Below are 17353 nucleotides of genomic sequence, written 5' to 3' on the forward strand. Positions count from 1 at the left end.
CCGAAACCACCAGTATTTGTCTGCCCGAAACCTCCGGTGACAGCACTCTGAGAGGGCTGACCAAAACCAGTAGCCGCTGGAGCAACCTGGCCAAACGCCCCACCCTGCGGTGCTTGCCCAAAACCACCGGTAGGCTGCTGACCAAATCCCGTTGCTGCCGGTTGGCCAAAACCACCTCCGAATCCTGCGCTCATGAGGGACTAAGTACACTAAGGAAGTCACTTGATAGCGGCGAGCAAAACAACAACAATAAGGTAAGGGGAGCCACCTTAGCAATCCAGAGAGAAATTCCGAGGAGCAAATCAGGATTGTGAACGACAAAATAAGGGGAAGAGGGGGGAAAAGAATTTCCGTAGTCACCCACTGTTGTAAGGTGTTATGGCACTAACTGCCTCTGCAGATCCGCTAGCTGGGAAGCAATTTATCCCTTGCTGGTTTTGAGACTCCTCCCATCGAACCATCTCTGAAACACGCTGGTTAACGCTTGCACCATACGCCCGCCGCGTCGAGGTAATACACATTTGTTTCAGCGTTAACAGTTTCCACCCACTGTCCAGAATGAACATATCATGACCGTCAAATTGACGAAAAAGACACTGCATAGCTGGAGACCCGTCTTGAATATTATTTTTTACCCTATAGTCATCCCAGTGCTGCATCTCGGAACAGAATGTTCGATCGCCACCCTCACCTAGAACCGGTTTCGTTGCAACGGAAAGAAGCCTTTTGGTGCTACCTCCAGAGCGGCAAACATGCCCTTGAAATAATGGTTCACAAGCGTTTTGAAATGTGTCTGCCATCTTCGGTGTACCATCGTTTATTCCATGGGCCTCCCTGTAGTCATCCCAGTGGAGCATCTCCGTGGATAATGTCTGCACATTACTGTCCTTGATGTTTGACCTCTGTGAACAGTTCATCAGCACATGGTGACTAACTATGCTTTTTCCCATATCGTTATCATCCTCTAGTAGGACACGATCAGTCCAATCCATTAATACAGAGCTAAGAGAAGAGAGGAATAGCTAAAACGAGAGAAAGAATACCACCACTTGTATCATGGTTCGTGATGTATAGTAGAAAGCGGTACAAAGAAAGGAGGACCTCAACCAAACATACACGCTCTCATATATTGAAGTTCTCTCATACAGCTCCCGAGTCGGAAGAGCAGTCTCTGTTAAACCTCTCAAGCGCCGCAACATCGTATGAGGTCTTGTGGAACTCCCCAGCTCGAGAGACGAGAAGTTGGGTTAGTGCCTCGGAGTCATTTAGGCACTCCGAAGCGCTACCCTCATCGGTGCCGTCCAACAACTCCAGAAGGACACTCGTTGCAAGCGCCGGGAGATCAGCCCCGCTGAAGCCCTCGGTGACGCGGGCAAGTTTGTCGAGATCCGCCGTTGTGTTTCCAAGCACAAGCGATAGAACCCTGCGCCGGTCTCCCAGGGGCGGAAGCGGAACATACACGAGATAGTCGAACCTACCGGGACGAAGCAGGGCAGCATCAATCTGATGTGGTGTATTAGTGGCACCGACAAAACATACCCCGTTAGATGAAGAAAACCCGTCCATCTCCGTAAGGAGGGTTGAAAGGAGCCGTGCCTGATCACCGTCGCGGGAATTCATCGCGCGCTTTCCACCAATAGCATCGACCTCATCAAAAAAAACAATGCATGGTGCCTGGCGAGCTGCCCGGTGAAACGCATCACGCAATATCCGTTCAGATTCTCCAACATATGCGCTGATGAGCCCCGCGAAGTCAAGATAAATAAAAGAGAAGCATCCCTCCGAGCACAATGCTTTAACTAAACTCGTTTTAGCGCATCCCGGTGGACCGTACAAAAGTATCCCACGAGGGGGTGTCAGACCAAAACGGGCAAACAGCCCAGGCTCCAGTTGAGGGAGGATCAAAGCGCGGTGTAAGCGATCCTTCACATCGTCGAGACCGCCAATGTCCGACCACCGCAAAACTTTATTGAGAGGGCCACGAGATCGGGGTTGCCGTCGCGCCGCGTCCAGGACTTCGGAGCGGGAAAGGCCAACAAGCGTGTGCGCTTCACTCATATGGTCCATCCTATCGCCCCCGCGAACATGTGCCAGAAGGACAGCCCGCTTGTCGACGTCAGGAAATTCAAACGATATCTTTGCGGCAAAGAGCGAGTTTGCCACTCCAATGATTTCATTCTTAGTGATGCCGACCAACACCAGGGCAGGTTTCTCGCTAGAACCGCTATTCAACAAACTGTCGATGCTTCCTCGCAGCAGCCGCACGGTCAGACCCGCCAACGAACTGTCCGAAGATGGGAAGACCTCATCCATGTCAGGTATACACAGCACAATGAGTCGACTTGCACAATAGTCCCCTCCCTGACCGTAAACAGACGATGGGGACCACCACACCAGCGTTCCGTTTGCGTCAGCTACGCACTTGCGAACAACTGTCAGGGCCTCGCAGCCGGACGAATCATGAAGAGAAACACCTAGCCAACGCCCTGGGGACTGTAGCATGGCTTGCATCACTGTTCTTAGCTCCTGTGCCTGCTCCTCCAATCCAACGAGCACATCGCTTGGCCAAAAATATTTAGCAGACCTCTGATTCAGTTTTACACGGGCTGTTGAACCCACCAACGCCAGGCCACGATACCCTCTCTTCAGCTCAGCGTCTTTTACGCGAAACTGTAATCCTTCTTGTGTCATGACGTCACAATCAACGACTACGTACCGTCCAACTAGCGAGGCAAAAAGTCGTTCCATAAAACCAGGTGTACTTACTCGAGGGCCCTCAAGCAAAACTGTTTTGGCCTCATACGTGCTAAGTGGCGTCAATACTCGAAGAGTGTCACCCCCGCCACCTGGATGGACGGGAACCTCCACAAATCGTCTTTTAGTTTGCTTTGAAGGACCGATGAAGCATACCTCATGAGTCCCCGCAGGTGAGAAATCCTGTGCAGTGACCCTCTCGGCTACCTGACGATTTAATGTTATGCTACAGTCCAGCTCCCACGATGCTAATTCTTCATCTGATGAAACCACGCCACATATTGCCACGAAGTCGTCATTAACTTGCACAAGGGCGACGGGTGATGACGAGCATGGCCAGCGGGAGGGCACCCTAATCATCAGCTTTAAAGGGAGGGAGTCCAATGGTGATGAGGCAACAAGATGTTCCCGCGTACCACAATAGCAAAGGATAAAAATGAGGAAGTGAAAAGGAATGATAGGGGAAGGGGAAGGAAAACAGACATTTAAACACAGCCAAACGTACTTCCTCCGAAGGGTAAAGAAACGTCAACAGTACCACAGCAGGCGTGTAGAGGTCGGACAGTGGGTCCTGGGATTAAACTGGCAGAAAAATGTGAAAGCTGAAATGCGGCCTCAGCAAGGGGAGAAACAAATCATTAAAACTAGCAAAGCAAAGGTAAAAGAGGAGGATAAAATGTAAATAGAAAATGAGGAAGGGTTGCTATTATTTGAGCGAGGGGTGCGCGTCTTTCTGCTGTTACCATAGAACCTGCACCCCGTTGTGTCATATTTCGCTTGTATTTCTCTCCATTACCCCTTTCCTCTTCTCTCTCACTACCTTTCATTTTCCCCCATTCCCCGTGTCCCGCCTTATACACACATGCATATATAAACACCTGTTACGCATGCAATATCAAACGCATTGCCCGCATATGCTTTTCTTTCGCAAAAAGAAAATGAGGAAAAGAAAACAGAAATGCGCAATTTTTAAAATTTCTTTCCTGTCCTTTTCAACGCATTTAGAGCCCCTCTTTCCTTCTTTAATTCCGTGTTGCCCACATGTATTTCCCTCATAGCAGCTGCAACCTTTGTGACTAGAAACGGCCTCCTAACTTCCACACACAAGCACAGACACGTTTTGAGGTTCACTCTCCCAGCCTTTCCGCGAAATGCACCACGTTCGCCCTCTCTTTTTTTGCCTTTTCCCCCTTTTTCTCCCTCTTTCTATAGATATATACTTAAATATACGTAATTATGTTTCAACATTTGCCATTCTGCCGTGCTTGAGTTTTCTTCCATTCGTTTCTCAATTCTGAGGAGGCGAAACGAGGAAAGAAACGATTGGGGACGGGAAAAATATCACCAGTAAATAACAACAATAGCAATGAAACCACTTTTAAAAAGTTAAATTAAAAAAAAAAAAGAAGTACATGTGAGAGGGCAGGTAAGCGAAAAATAATAATCGGAATTCAGATTAGTAAAACGCGAAAAAAAGAGGGTCAAAAACATTATTGTGAGTCCAACACACAAACCTGAGAGCGATGCACCGTTGATTTGCTTTGTTTTCTCTGTATGTGTGTTTACATTCTATGCCACGCGGCGCGTTTATCATAATACTCAACACCCGCATAAAAATAACAACAAATAACGCTAGGAGAGCAAAAGAGAAGAGGAAATCAAACACATGAAGCGGGAGAAAGCAAAGAGGGGAAATAACAACAAGCACTGTGGCGCAGCAGTTGATCGCCAAAAATATGACAAAAAACAGAGTGGACCAGGATGAAGAGAAAAGCAGCTCTTTTCAGCTGCCGTATCTTCGTTAATAGTGCTTGATCGTCTCCCCCGCACTCCCTTATTCGTTCCTTCACCATCAAGAAAAGGGGAGAAGCCATAGTTTCAACAAAGGGGAAGAAAGAAACGCAATATTACGACCGGCGATGACCGCAACAGGACCAAACAGAAAAAATTGAATGAACGAGTTAAGTGTGTAAACAAACCCATTATGCACATATACAAGTGAGTTCATGCATGGATCTCATGTGATTAGTTGCTTTCCCCCGAGTGCATACAAATGGGTTCGTGCACTTGTTCTGTATGTATCTCATATCTATGGTCTGGATGTTTATGGAAAGAAGGCTTTGCTTTTTGTATGGAAATTCTATTTGTTTAAATGTTAGTACCCCTTGTCGCTTGCCACATCGCCCAATGTGCCCCCATGACGTCCAAAAAGGCATTCGCAGGCGACTGTACCGTTCGCGTTAATAACTGCATCATCAGACTGGGAATCCTGAATCGGATTGCGTGCCATCTGCAGGCGGATGTTGCAGCCAAGAACGTTTGCTCGGCCGAGACGTAGAGCAGCCGCCACACCGTCGGCGGTGGCCATCTCCACGAAGGCAAAAAGGGTTGTGTAACCCTTCCCGCGGCAAACGCGAACTTTGTTTACACCTCCACATGAAGTTAGAAGGTCCATAAAAGTGCGCTGAGGCATTGAAGCGGGAAGGTGAGAAACGTACACAGTTCGCATTTTCAAACCTGGAAATGATGACGCAGCTCTGTCTGCCGTTGGCAGCGGCGCGTTAGCAGTCGGTTTGGGCGAAATGAACTCCGTGCTTTGATGGAAACGGCGAATGTGCCCCCGCAGAGCGGACCGCAGAGGCTCCTCAGTTTGTAGAGACAACTGGCCGACCAGAGCCCAGAAAGAAGCCTTTGACATAGCAAACGGCAACGACGCACAAGCATGCGCCACAGCACACACATTGTCAATCTGCCCAATGGACTTCACGCCACGCTGGAGAATGCCAGAGGCAATTTGGAAGGGGTCGCCGGTCAGAAAACCGGAACAGAAGAGTTCCCCAAGAAGCACACCACAGTTCGCCTTAGTATCTGTGTGATCCTCCTCGAAAATGTGAAGAAGCAGATTCCGAACGAGGGCCTCCCGAAACTCCTCAACTAAGAAGGAATTCGCCTTGAGTTGGCTTAAAGTTTCTGAAACACGAGCAAACAACGAGCGAGGCGCGCGCTTCACCTCTTCAACCAGTTCCATTGCGCAGTAACTTGGCTGTCTGTGTCCCTCAATAACCTGCACAATGCACTTGATAGGACAATCCGAGTACAAGAGCGGAACGATGCTTTCTTGACCTGAGGAAACAGCGCTCCTCGCGAGAACAACTTCGTCCATCGACGCAGGACGTACGCAAAGAGCTTGCGCCTGGCGACAAGGAATGAATGTATTCATCTTCTCCACAGCGAGCTCCGCCATGAAGTGGTTGTCAAAGCCGACGTACCCAACCACCGCGTTGTCCCATATAACGAAGGCCTCATCACCGCCATAAGGGTAAAACATTTGCCGCAACGTCTTGCTCGATGTGCTCGGGTCCAGACGTGTCACCCGAATCCAGTGCTTCGAATCGAAGTCCATCAGTGCCCCGTCGTCATACATGAAAGAAGCGTCAAGTGTACGATTAATTGTCGAGATATCATGTCCCGCTGTCACCTCTGCAGTGGACGCAGAGCTGATAGGCGACACGGGACGATCTGTCAAAAAGTTCACGCTCATCATCGACTGAAACAGTTGGCCTTCCTGCATTATTACTTTTTTTATTATTATTTTCTTTTACAACCTTGCTAATTGTTTTGTTATTAAATTCTTTTATTATTGGCAGTCAGTCTAACGCTGTCCCTTTTTGCCGTTTCTTTCTGCTTCTCTCCTTTAACTCTATTGTTTTTTTTTGTTTTTCTCCCTGGTATTGCTATCACACTTACCCTGTGCTGGAATTGTGCAAAGAGTAGGTAAACGAAGAAGCAGATAGGGGGAGCGTATGGTTGTGATTACGAATGTGCACTCACACACAACCCTTGTTGCTGCCCACGCGACGAATGTGCCTAGAACAATTGGCAAACTCCTTTCTTTCCCCTCTCAATCCGCTCCTTGTTCGCAATTCTCCATGTTGCTTCCCCTTTCTGTCTGATGCACCCCCACCCCCTCTTGGTTTCGTTTCGACTTGAGGAAATAAACGCGTAATGTACACACAACAACACAATACGTAAGGGAATGGAGACTGACCACGCCCCAAGCCCCACCCCCCAACAAGCACACACGCACATAAGGCGGCTACGGAGTGAATCACGCTTCAACGTTACCGCCCTCCCAGTGCCAGCGCAACTAATTCCCTCCGCCTCTCATCCGGCATCTGCTCCGAAGCGAGACTCACATCCCCTCTTCCCACCGGGGACATTGCGAGTGGGAGAACTTGTCGCTTGTCGCTCTCCAGTATGTGATAACGCCGCTCCTCAAAACGCTTGTAGTTCCACCGAGGCAGCATTGTGGAACGAACACTCCCAATTACTCGCTCAGGTGTGAGACTGAGCTGGCACTTCTCGGCGGATACTGCCACCTCTTTCCTGCGGCCCTCTTCCTCAGTCAAAGGCTTGGCTACCAGTGAGAGCGATAATGAACCTATTGTCCGGGGCTTCAAGTGCAGCTGCTCAGGAATCGACATTGGCTCATTTACCCAATTCTCCTTTATGCGTTGTACCTTTGGTTCCAGCACATTGTACAACAACTCAGCCGGAAGACTCTCCAATACGTGACAGCACAACACGTGAAGAATAAGAGCGTCTGAAGGAGGGAAGAGCGCATTATTATGCGTACGATCAGTTGCTTTCGTCCGTGCGGCGAACCAACTCATCTCCCCAACAATGGCACACAACATCTGGCCGCACTGATTCGGAGTCAATGACCAGTCACGCATCTTACCCACCGGTTTCTCGCCCACCAGTGCTTTCATTAGTAGTCGATCAAACAGTCCGTGCAACGCCTCCTCACTCAACACAGAAGACGTTAATGCGGCATAAGTCTCCGAATCAATGCCCGGGAAAAGGCGAAGTGTGCGAGCGCGCACTTCGTGCCGTAGTGAACTTTCTCCATACAAGGCAAGCCGGTCAAAGTCTGGTGTCGTGTTCCAAGTTTGTGTTTCCTTCACGTGAAAAAGGAGACTGTGAAGCAGCACATTGTGGCGCCGAAGGAAACTAAGTGCCGTATGAAGTCGGCCCAACCGGCGCGTGGTTTTGGCGCACGTGAATTCTTCAACAAGTCGGCACGGATTCGCAATTGTTGCATAGATTTGTTTGATGGGCAACGGCTCGGTAGGTGACGTTAGGCGCCCCTTCAGTAGCTCAAAAATACGCATGTCAAACGACTTCCTGTGAGACTCCCAATCTTCAACGCACTTACCGGTGAGTGCACACATCGGCGCTGCCGTACGGAGTACCACAGCCCGTCTCATGCGGAACCGATAAAACAAGCGATCCTTCAAATTCAAGGGGAAAAAAAAAGTTGAATACCACACTCACCTCACACCAGCAAAGCAACATCAAAAGAAAAATTCCAATAACACATCTACACAACTCCGAGTTACAACTCCCCATTCATTAGGACATTGCCACTCATGCAGTTAGCACGTGAAGAGTGAAGGTATTGGGCGTTACTGTTGCTCACCGAATCAGGCGATAGTTAACAAAATGAAAGGGGGAAATAAACTCCGCGTCACCGTCACAAACAACTAGTACTCAACAGTCTCACAGAGATGAAAACAAGAGGAGACAAGAAAGTGTAAACAACCGTCAACACCAAGCAAAAACGAAATACAACAGCCTGGTCACCACCTGTACAAAAAAAAAAAAAGAGGTTAGACAATAGAAATACAGTACACCTATACATGGTACCTACAAACGCTCATACAAACACACGTTCCTCATACCAAACCAACCACCAACGCACACTAAATATAGAAATGAAGTAACAAAGGAGTGAAGGAATGAACGAACATAACGGTGGCAAAATGATGGAAAGGCAGTGGTTTGGAACGCAACACAGATGTTACGAGGCACAATATCACGTTTCCACTGCCTCCATCTCTCCTTTTTTTTTATTCGCCCTCCACCTTCGTGGTCACCACAGGTGATCAGCTACTACACCTCGAGCAGTGAGTAAAAATATATGCATATATATATATAGATAGATAGATATAGGCATATAAAGGTAAATATGGAGTAACAAAACGCATGGTGGATTCAATGAATTGCTCCGCTTTGACAGCAAACAAAGGAAAATACGTCCAAGAAAAAACGTAAAAGAAAAAGTTAAAGCCTTCCTCGATATGCGTCAACGCAGAATAGAGGAAGACAGCAAAAATGACATGTTTCTCGATAACATCACACGTAAGGTGGCAAAAACCAACAGACAATCAGTGAAGGGAGGCAAAAGAACTGAAAGGTACAATACAGATCAAAGTAGAAGAGGTACTGAGGAAATACGTTATAACCGCCTACTACACCACGGTGCCAGTCGATCCTACACCTCCTCTGCTTCTTCAACAATTGCCTTCGCGTCAAATATATTTGGATTCAGCTGACTTGTATCAACAGGAGGCGTTACCCGCCTCAATAAAACGGCGCTTCGGAACCGGTAGATAAGGGGCCGCAATCGTACGGTGAAGTCCACTCCACACGTAGCAACATCCATAGAAGTTAGTTGAGTTGCCTCCGCCACCAGACGGCGCAGCGTGCCCTGTGGAATACCGGGATCCTGAGCGCTAAGTGCGTTTACTACATCTTGAAGCTTTACGGTATCTGCGTCGAGGGCAACTGAGCGAATTGCCTCAACCACCCGCAGAGTGAACTCCTCCACCTCTCTGAGCAGCTGCTTCTTCAGTAAGTACAGAAAGCGAGAGTCTTTCCTAAAGAGAAAATCAACGGAGATCATTCCATTCGCATCGCTGTTACGCCAGAGGTAAAGGCGCAATTCTAGCATGTTCAAATACGTCTTTTCTTGTAATTTGTTCCGGAGTTTATCATAAAGTACTGAGCAGCGGACGAAACGGTGAGCACTCATAGACTCACGGCATAGCTCCTCGAAATACGCTATATCTTTCGTCCACGCATGAACAACGTCTTCAGGTACACACTCTCGAAATATTAAGAGAAATGCACGACAATCGGGATCATAAATGTTGTGCTCGCAGACGTGAACTATGTTCACACCTAATTCCTGCGCACCTGACTCAGATCCAGTTGTTTTTTGCAACCAACACATAAAGTGATGTTTTATCGACGAATCAAACGAATTCCGCCGGAACCCCCACCAACTGTTCAACATATCTATGGTGTCCTCCCTCTTCAGGTACCGATTTCGAACGGGGAGGGTAGCTTTTAAAAACCCAAATGGATGATCCTCTGACGCACCAGGGGGTATCAGCACATCAAGTCGGTCTAACTCAGCACCCGTCATCTGCTCCTCCCGTAACCATGCAGCAATCAACCTACTGTAGGTGGCATCACCCTCTACAAGTCGTCGGTCATTCTCCAGAGCTCCTGGATCTGCGGAGAACCTTCTTGCGCGGGAGGTGCTTGCAGGCCGACCACCCCCACCACTACCGCAGGCAGAAGCGCAACGGCTCGCAAGTGCGTCAGCCAACTGCTGCTTTAACTGCTCCCGCTCGAGGAGTAATTCGTCAATGCGCTCATTAATGAGAGCAAAGTAAGCGTTATCCCGATTCCTTCTTTCCTCCTCCTCAGATGCCTTCTGTCTCGCATTCTCTTCAGATTCTTCAAGCTTCTTCTTCGCTTCCTGCTCGCATTCTTGATCAAGTTTCTTCTTAGCTCGCACGTCTTTACCCTTGAAAATCGTATCCGGCCCACCAGTGCATAGTGTTTTCTCCAAAAGTGCGGTGTATCTGCTCTCCACATCCTTCAGTTCTTCCCTCACCATATCCACTTGAACCTTCAAGCGACCTATTTCCCTCTCATTTGCCGTGCGCGCCGCAAGGAGCTGAGAGTTACGAGCGGCCTCCTCAATCATGGACTTTGTTAACAATTTGGATGTATCCGTAGCCTCCCGGGTTTCTTCCTTCGCCTTCTTCAGTTGGGCTCGTAGCGTTTCGTTAGACTCTTCATACGAAGTAATTTGGTCGCGCAGGGAATGAACTATCCCTTCAGTTGCCTGAAGTTGAGCATAGTGATTGCTAACAATCGACTTAAAGGCCTCCCGCTGTTTTAACATCTCCATCGCGTGCACACTACGGTCACTGCTTGTCTCCAACTCAACAGCTCGGAGGCGCTTAACCTCACTAAGGAGCTCCTGGAATGCCGCCTCGTACTCGTCGCGGATGAGAGATAGCACCTCTCTATATTCTGAGAAGTGTTCCAGGAAGACCGAAAAGGCCTCCCTCACTATGTGCAAGGTGTCCACATGCGTGCAATCGCGGTTCCCGGTGGAATAAATCTTATATTCACGGCGCACAAAAGCTTCCAACTGTGCCGCAAGGGGGGCCTTTGATATTGCAACTGGACCTAGCGCTTTGGATGGGACAAGGGCACGAGGAAATACGGGAGCCTCCGCAAGTGCAGGTAACCTAGAAGTGGATGGGACCCTTAACCTAGGGCTCACCTTAACTAATGAATGGGGCGATACCCAGGGCTTCGTGGCCGAATGAAATCCCTGGTCGCCGATGCATCTGGACCTACGCGCGGGAGTCTTAAATCCGAGAGTACCGACCTCAGCCTCCTTGTGAGGCATTCCTACTACTGAGACGACGCCACTGTCTAATGCTTGGGGACAAGTAATCCAGCACACACCACGTTACGTGTGCGTCTGTGTGATTCCTCCGCAAATTGAGACAATGAAACAAATACAAACGCGAAGAGAACAATAAGCAATGAAAGTGACACCAACATGGTAAAGGCAATGGCGCATACGACACAACAACAAAAAATACGAAACCATAGCGGACGTTACGGCAAAACACGAAAGAAAACTAGAATTCCACCACGCACACGTAGCAAAGGCTACAGAAAGCACTATGCATCCGAACGGGCATCCCATCATCCGGCCAGTGCCCTACCATACGCTGGGGGCGAACTTTTTTCGCTTCATCTTGATGTAGTCTTTTGAAATCTTCTGGACTCCAAAACCCACCACACGCGGTGTCTTCGGACTCTTGTGACGATTGTTCCCCACAGAGGGTCCGCTCCACGTCTTAAATTGCGGCGGAACAAACCGCTCCACCTCCGCCGCACTTGTTGTGACAGGTTTCACCTTCACAGCGTATTTACCCTTGAACAACTCACCGCCAAGGAATCGACAAGGTTCATTCATTTTCATGACTTCTTTCTGCGGCACACGGACGGCGCGCACCGCATCCCACAGCTGAGGTGCATCATCCGCGAGTGCCGGATACTTTTCAAACAGTCTTCGAAACCCTACCACCAACTGCCGATCGCAATGACGGGCGAAGCTCCCCCGAGACCGTAGTGACAAAAGTTTAGCTGTGAGTGTCCTCACGAGTTCCCTTCGGGCCGATTGAATGTCCCAGTCATTGGCATTGTAATCCAGTACGTCCACGACTCGCATGTGGACTTGGTGTAAACTCACCATCATCTTCAACAGTGAATCAGCCGTCACTTTTAGGGGCTTGATCAGCTGACAAAGTGCTAAAACAACATCACCAGTTGCAACTCCCACGGCAGCAAGTGACCCCAGCAACCTTTCCGCATCCTGAACGGAGGCTTCATAATCCTCCCGCGCCACCGAGATGAGGCGGGACTCCAACTCGCCGCACAAAACATCCATCATATTTGGCTGACTTGAAAATAAAGTGGGAGAGTCACTGGAGACGTCATCCATTTGCTCTTCAGACGCGCCCCCCGAGTGCAAAGCAGCCTCGGCAATGCTAAAAAACTTCCGATCCCATTCCTTCACAGCTTCGTACACGTCAACGACACTACCTAATGTCATGTGCGGGGCGCATTCAGTGCACCGCCCGAGGGCAATAGCTACAAGCTGGGGATCATGAACTAACCCATGCTGACACATAATGCGAAAAGCAGTTGCCGTACGGACAGCAAAACCCTGCATCAGGCTCGCGTGTCCCTGACACAAACTGGTCGGTGGTTCAGCTTTGAAAACCTTCCATAAGCAACCAAGCATGAGCGGCTCATGACGAATCCCATGACGCGAGAATATATCTAGCACCGCCACCGTGTGAAGGAGGTCAAGCTGCGGTATCACCTCAATTGTCTCCACAGCCAAGGACGCCAGCTCGGGCGACTGAATCTTTGGGCAAAAAACCCTACTGAGTACGGCAGTGTGAGAACCCAAGGGTACACTAAGTTCATTCCCCAAGCACCTCAACAGGCGCCCTGTACGCATGCCGTGAGCCTCCCACACACTTCAAAAAAAAATAGTGGATGTGCACAACAGCTAGCCAGAACGGTAAATAAGAGAGAAAGAGAAGAATCCTCACAACGAATAAAAAAAAGGCAGTAGAGGATCGCACTCGAGTGACACTGTTTCAAGAGGGAAAAGGGGGGACGCAATAAATGACAAAGAAATTGCGATATTGCTAGCTTATATGCAAGCGCGACCAGAACCGAGCGATACGCACTAGACAACACTTGTCACACACGGAAAGGAACGAATTTAAAAAAACATGCTACAAACGATCGTGCTACGCCACTCTCCCACATCACGTCACTTTGATTGCTTCTGGCAACAGCGGATTTTGTTGAGCGAGTAAAACGAGCGACTGCCACTGTGGGTAACATGAGAAAGGTGGCCACTCACTAAGACACATGATGCAGTTGAGTGCTTGCCTCTTCAAGAGTTGCTTCTTGGAGGCGTCTTGAGCAGTGCGCTCAATGTCCACCCCTAGCGCCATCTTGAGCTTTTCGTACAAAACCATCACCTGAGAACCGTCGCAGGGTGATGACGGGCAAAGTCGTAGAAACCGCACAATGAGGTCCATTGCCTTAGTGTTTATGTCTCCGTCTGTCTCTCCCCCTCCTCTCGGTCCGCAAGCATGAACAAGACATCGGCCAAGTTCCTCATAGCGGCCACAGTATTCCAGGATACTTTCCTTTCCCCGGTCTTCCGCATCACGGAGCAGCATTGAAACGCACTCAAACGCCAACTTCCGCATCTCTTTTCCCCTGTCCTCCCTGTGAGTACAACTTCCAAGGTTGATGGCGAGCACGAGAGTGGGGTCCTCTAACAACTCTTCAAGGACGCATGGGTACACCACATCTCGAACATACGAACCAATAAGAAGATGTGGTTTCACCGAGAGGAGCGTGGCGAAAAGTTGAAGTGCGGCAAATCGAACCCTTAAATCTGCCTTGCGACTGAGACAACGCAAAGCCCTCTCAATAGCGCTCACCAACCTGGGGCATTCATCGGTATTCTTGACACTCGAGAGCAAATAACGCTGCACAGTTATGCACACAGCCTTCTTGGAGTCCAACTCATCGCTCAAATGAGTTGCCGTTATGTCAATCAGATAATCACGGACAAACGGAGCAAAACTTCCCAAAACGGTGGCAGCAGTCTCCGTATCATCCTCGAGCAGATTTTCCATAAGCTTTTCTACGACGCCCTTGCAGAAGAACGGATCACTAAAGGGAGATAATTCTGCCCCAGCTACCGTGGTGAGTGCAGCCTCATGGATCGCCCTCCAAAATAAAGCTGCACCGCCTGTGTTTCTCGTTGCTGATTCTACAACCCGCTCCATGAGAGAACGATTTTGTGCATTCGAGACAGCACGACCCACAGCCAGAGGCACAACAGAACCTAAGTTCTCGGCACCGGTGGACGAAAGAAATCTAAAAAGCCGTGCCTCCCACATATCGGGCAGCGGTACGGACATTCCTATGGTACCCACACAAATGCAGAGAAGCGAATCGTCCCCAGACATGAGTGAACCAACCCTCTCGAGTATGCCTTCGTCTACCGATGCTACACCTCTTAGTATCTCACTACTCGTTTCACGAAACTTCGACCGGGAAACGTACCGAAGTGTTTGTTCAACCAAGTCAGAACGCTGCGCGGGCTCCAGCATCTGGTGCAGCGAGCGGATCAGCACCGCGGTGCCTCTCACAAGCAGCAAGGGGTGATGACCAGCGCATTTTGGTGCGGACGATAATATCTCCCAAACGGTTGGAAGCAGTTGGTCCACTATTCGTCCACCTAAATTGGAGAACCTCCTACAAATCTTCTCCAACATCTCGAGCGTTGCTTGAACCAACAAACGATCACCACTTTTTAGAGAGTTTGACCGCGCAAACTCGAACATATCCTCCAACGTTTCCGCGGTAAGTTGGCCGCTGTTATCAAGAGCGTTGCACACAATGGACACAATGTGTTGCTGCACCGCACGGTCTTGCCTTCCGATACTATTACTCAGTCGTTCCAGCTCCTGGGGTTGGAGCTGAGCCGCCGGCACGGAAGCCGTCAAATCCTTCAGCAAACGAATGGCAACTTGCCTTCCCTCCGATAGCACCACTAAACGCCCTCCGCAACGCCGAAAGTAGTCCACAGACAGTGATGCCGCAAACGTAGACATACAGTGCCTGGTTGCCTCAACAGCGGAGGAAATCAGTTCACCACCGAAATTGGCGTTCAGCGCGAGTGATATGTAAAGCTCCATGCACCTTTCACAGTAAGCAGCGCCCGCAAGTCCGGAGGTATGCGCCATGGCCTTCACTGAGCAAACAACAATTTGACCAATCCCACCGCACACATACGCATCTACCGCCGCGTAAACTGTATCCAGGAGCTTGGTAACCAACTTAATATTTGGTTGGCCATGAGAGGTACCCTCCAACATGCGCACAGCGAGCGCGGTAAGCTCAACGACCGCATATTCCTTACCAGTCAGGTGGGCCTTTAACAACTTATCCACAATGTCATGTGCGCGGCACACCTCCGTCGTGAAAACGCTCCAGTGGAAATAGAAAAGGTTCTGGAGCGCTTTGGCAGCCGCAACAACTACCTTCGGCTCTCGGGTGTTCAGAGCACCTAACAAAGGGTCGATTGCACCCTGCAGAAACAGCAACAGCGATGTACAAACAGATGCACCCCTCGAACTCTGGATGACGGTGTCAACGAAATGAATAGCGGCAAGTTGAACCTCCTCCACACGGTCCCCAATTAAGGATAAGACCTCACAACCTAGCTGATGTGTTAATTCCGTGGAAAAGGGAGACAGTTCAATCAATAACGCAAGTAATCGAGCTGCCCACATCCGCAGTCTCCACGACATGTCCGTATCGTCCTCCGTGAAATACAACCCGGATGCATCCGACGAATCGCAACCATCAAGGCCCCCCATGTTGTCGCAGTAATTGGGATCAAACCTGGCAATCTCTAGTGCTTGGACAAAAAGAGCACAATGGATGGTAGCCAGTTCCTTGGAATACTGACAAACCATCAAGTGCATCAGCCGCACTGTAGCGTCACACACTTCGTAATCATCGTCATCGAATGCATCCGCATCCGCGCTTTCGTGACTTAAACGTGCACTGAGTCCGTCGGTGAGGAATTTCATAGTTTCGAGTGCACCCGTCTTCGCACGTGATGGGCAACCCTTAACCAAGCCTTCGTACAACTGTAAATAAGGCATGACGACCGCACCACGGTGATTTCCCTCCCGTAACCCGCGGACTCCAACTTCAAAAACGGCATCAAACAGATCCTCCGAAAGAAACGGAGATGCTAACGATAGGAAACTAATAGCACGTCTACGCAACTGGCCCGTGTGATGGACATCGGCCAAAGCGTTTTTGGTCAAAACACAACCAACATCACATATGAATACCCTACCAAACGGATATATGAGGACCCCAATGCAGTCGTATATCCCCTCCCTAACAACTCCCTCCACTCCCTTCTCCAACGCAGATGACAGTGCGTCGGCGATCTTCCGTGCAACAGGCACCAGACGCTGCCAACTCTCGACGTCTGCTCGGGCCTTTGAAGACATGCACTCGCAAGCCAGTTTGAGGGCACGAGCGGCGCTGTCGTGCAGCTCCGAATACCCTTTCTCGCCGAAACGCGCCCTTTGTGAAGTGGAACTTGTGCAGAGGAGCGATACTAAACGTTCCTGGTCCTTCTCACCGGACAAAAGGAGTAGCTGTGGGACAAGTCTTATTGCATTGCATCGAACTTCCCTACAAGGTTCGCTCTGTGCAAAGCACGTCGTAACATACTCTACTATTTTACTTAACGTTACGCTGTCGGGTTTAAAAACGGTCGACTTCAACGCCTGTTGGAGGTCAAACAATGCCATTACCCTGACATCCCTCTCCACATCATTCATCCTAGTGCGAAAGGCCGCCAGATCGAACACCTCCATTCCCTCCTACTGTCACATAAACACAACACGAGCCGTGAATTAGAGAGAGATCGGTCGAGGTGGAAAAGAAAATGAAAGGGTGCAATGAGTTATTGCTTTTTGTGTGTGTGGTTGAGTACATTATGATGATGTTGTTATCTGTCTCCCTCGGAAACTGACCCCTCAAAGAGTCTTGCGGATAGCACATGACGAAAGCGACTTCAAGGAATCTCCTCCCCCACCGCCTCATTTTCCCACGCATGCTCAGCTTCAAAAACGAAAATAAACCCCCATAGTGTTAAAAGATAAAATGATATATATATGCGAATGTGCCATTGACCTCCCTCATGTCGATTAGAGAGCCCGGTCCCGGTACCGTTTTACTCATGCAGCCGCACGCACCAACTCTTCTCCCCTTCCCTAGTCGGAAGGAAGACACCGTTTTTTTA

The 17353-nt window shown here is 49.4% G+C and overlaps 7 protein-coding genes across 7 annotated transcripts; all 7 read right to left on the minus strand.

Moving 5' to 3' along the window:
* Positions 1-356: 356 nt before the first annotated feature.
* Positions 357-992, minus strand: TEOVI_000113500 (uncharacterized protein; the record flags this gene model as incomplete). The annotated part of the gene is made up of 1 exon (XM_067224418.1): positions 357-992. The coding sequence occupies one exon, from the start codon at positions 990-992 to the stop codon at positions 357-359; it is 636 nt and encodes a 211-aa protein (XP_067080519.1).
* Positions 993-1140: 148 nt separating this feature from the next.
* TEOVI_000113600 (ATPase, putative) lies at positions 1141-3114 on the minus strand (the record flags this gene model as incomplete). Its single annotated transcript, XM_067224419.1, has 1 exon — positions 1141-3114. The coding sequence occupies one exon, from the start codon at positions 3112-3114 to the stop codon at positions 1141-1143; it is 1974 nt and encodes a 657-aa protein (XP_067080520.1).
* A 1795-nt stretch (positions 3115-4909) lies between these two features.
* On the minus strand, positions 4910-6325 carry TEOVI_000113700 (RNA-binding protein, putative; the record flags this gene model as incomplete). Its single annotated transcript, XM_067224420.1, has 1 exon — positions 4910-6325. The coding sequence occupies one exon, from the start codon at positions 6323-6325 to the stop codon at positions 4910-4912; it is 1416 nt and encodes a 471-aa protein (XP_067080521.1).
* Positions 6326-6875: 550 nt separating this feature from the next.
* TEOVI_000113800 (KREPB5) lies at positions 6876-8024 on the minus strand (the record flags this gene model as incomplete). Its single annotated transcript, XM_067224421.1, has 1 exon — positions 6876-8024. The coding sequence occupies one exon, from the start codon at positions 8022-8024 to the stop codon at positions 6876-6878; it is 1149 nt and encodes a 382-aa protein (XP_067080522.1).
* Positions 8025-9091: 1067 nt separating this feature from the next.
* Positions 9092-11314, minus strand: TEOVI_000113900 (uncharacterized protein; the record flags this gene model as incomplete). Its single annotated transcript, XM_067224422.1, has 1 exon — positions 9092-11314. The coding sequence occupies one exon, from the start codon at positions 11312-11314 to the stop codon at positions 9092-9094; it is 2223 nt and encodes a 740-aa protein (XP_067080523.1).
* Positions 11315-11635: 321 nt separating this feature from the next.
* On the minus strand, positions 11636-12946 carry TEOVI_000114000 (uncharacterized protein; the record flags this gene model as incomplete). Its single annotated transcript, XM_067224423.1, has 1 exon — positions 11636-12946. One exon carries the CDS (start codon positions 12944-12946, stop codon positions 11636-11638), a length of 1311 nt encoding a protein of 436 aa, XP_067080524.1.
* A 316-nt stretch (positions 12947-13262) lies between these two features.
* TEOVI_000114100 (uncharacterized protein) lies at positions 13263-16925 on the minus strand (the record flags this gene model as incomplete). Its single annotated transcript, XM_067224424.1, has 1 exon — positions 13263-16925. The coding sequence occupies one exon, from the start codon at positions 16923-16925 to the stop codon at positions 13263-13265; it is 3663 nt and encodes a 1220-aa protein (XP_067080525.1).
* Between the last annotated feature and the right edge of the window lie 428 nt (positions 16926-17353).

This window comes from Trypanosoma equiperdum (assembly GCF_001457755.1).
Source record: "Trypanosoma equiperdum strain OVI genome assembly, contig: ctg_304, whole genome shotgun sequence".
Lineage (NCBI taxonomy): Eukaryota > Euglenozoa > Kinetoplastea > Trypanosomatida > Trypanosomatidae > Trypanosoma > Trypanosoma equiperdum.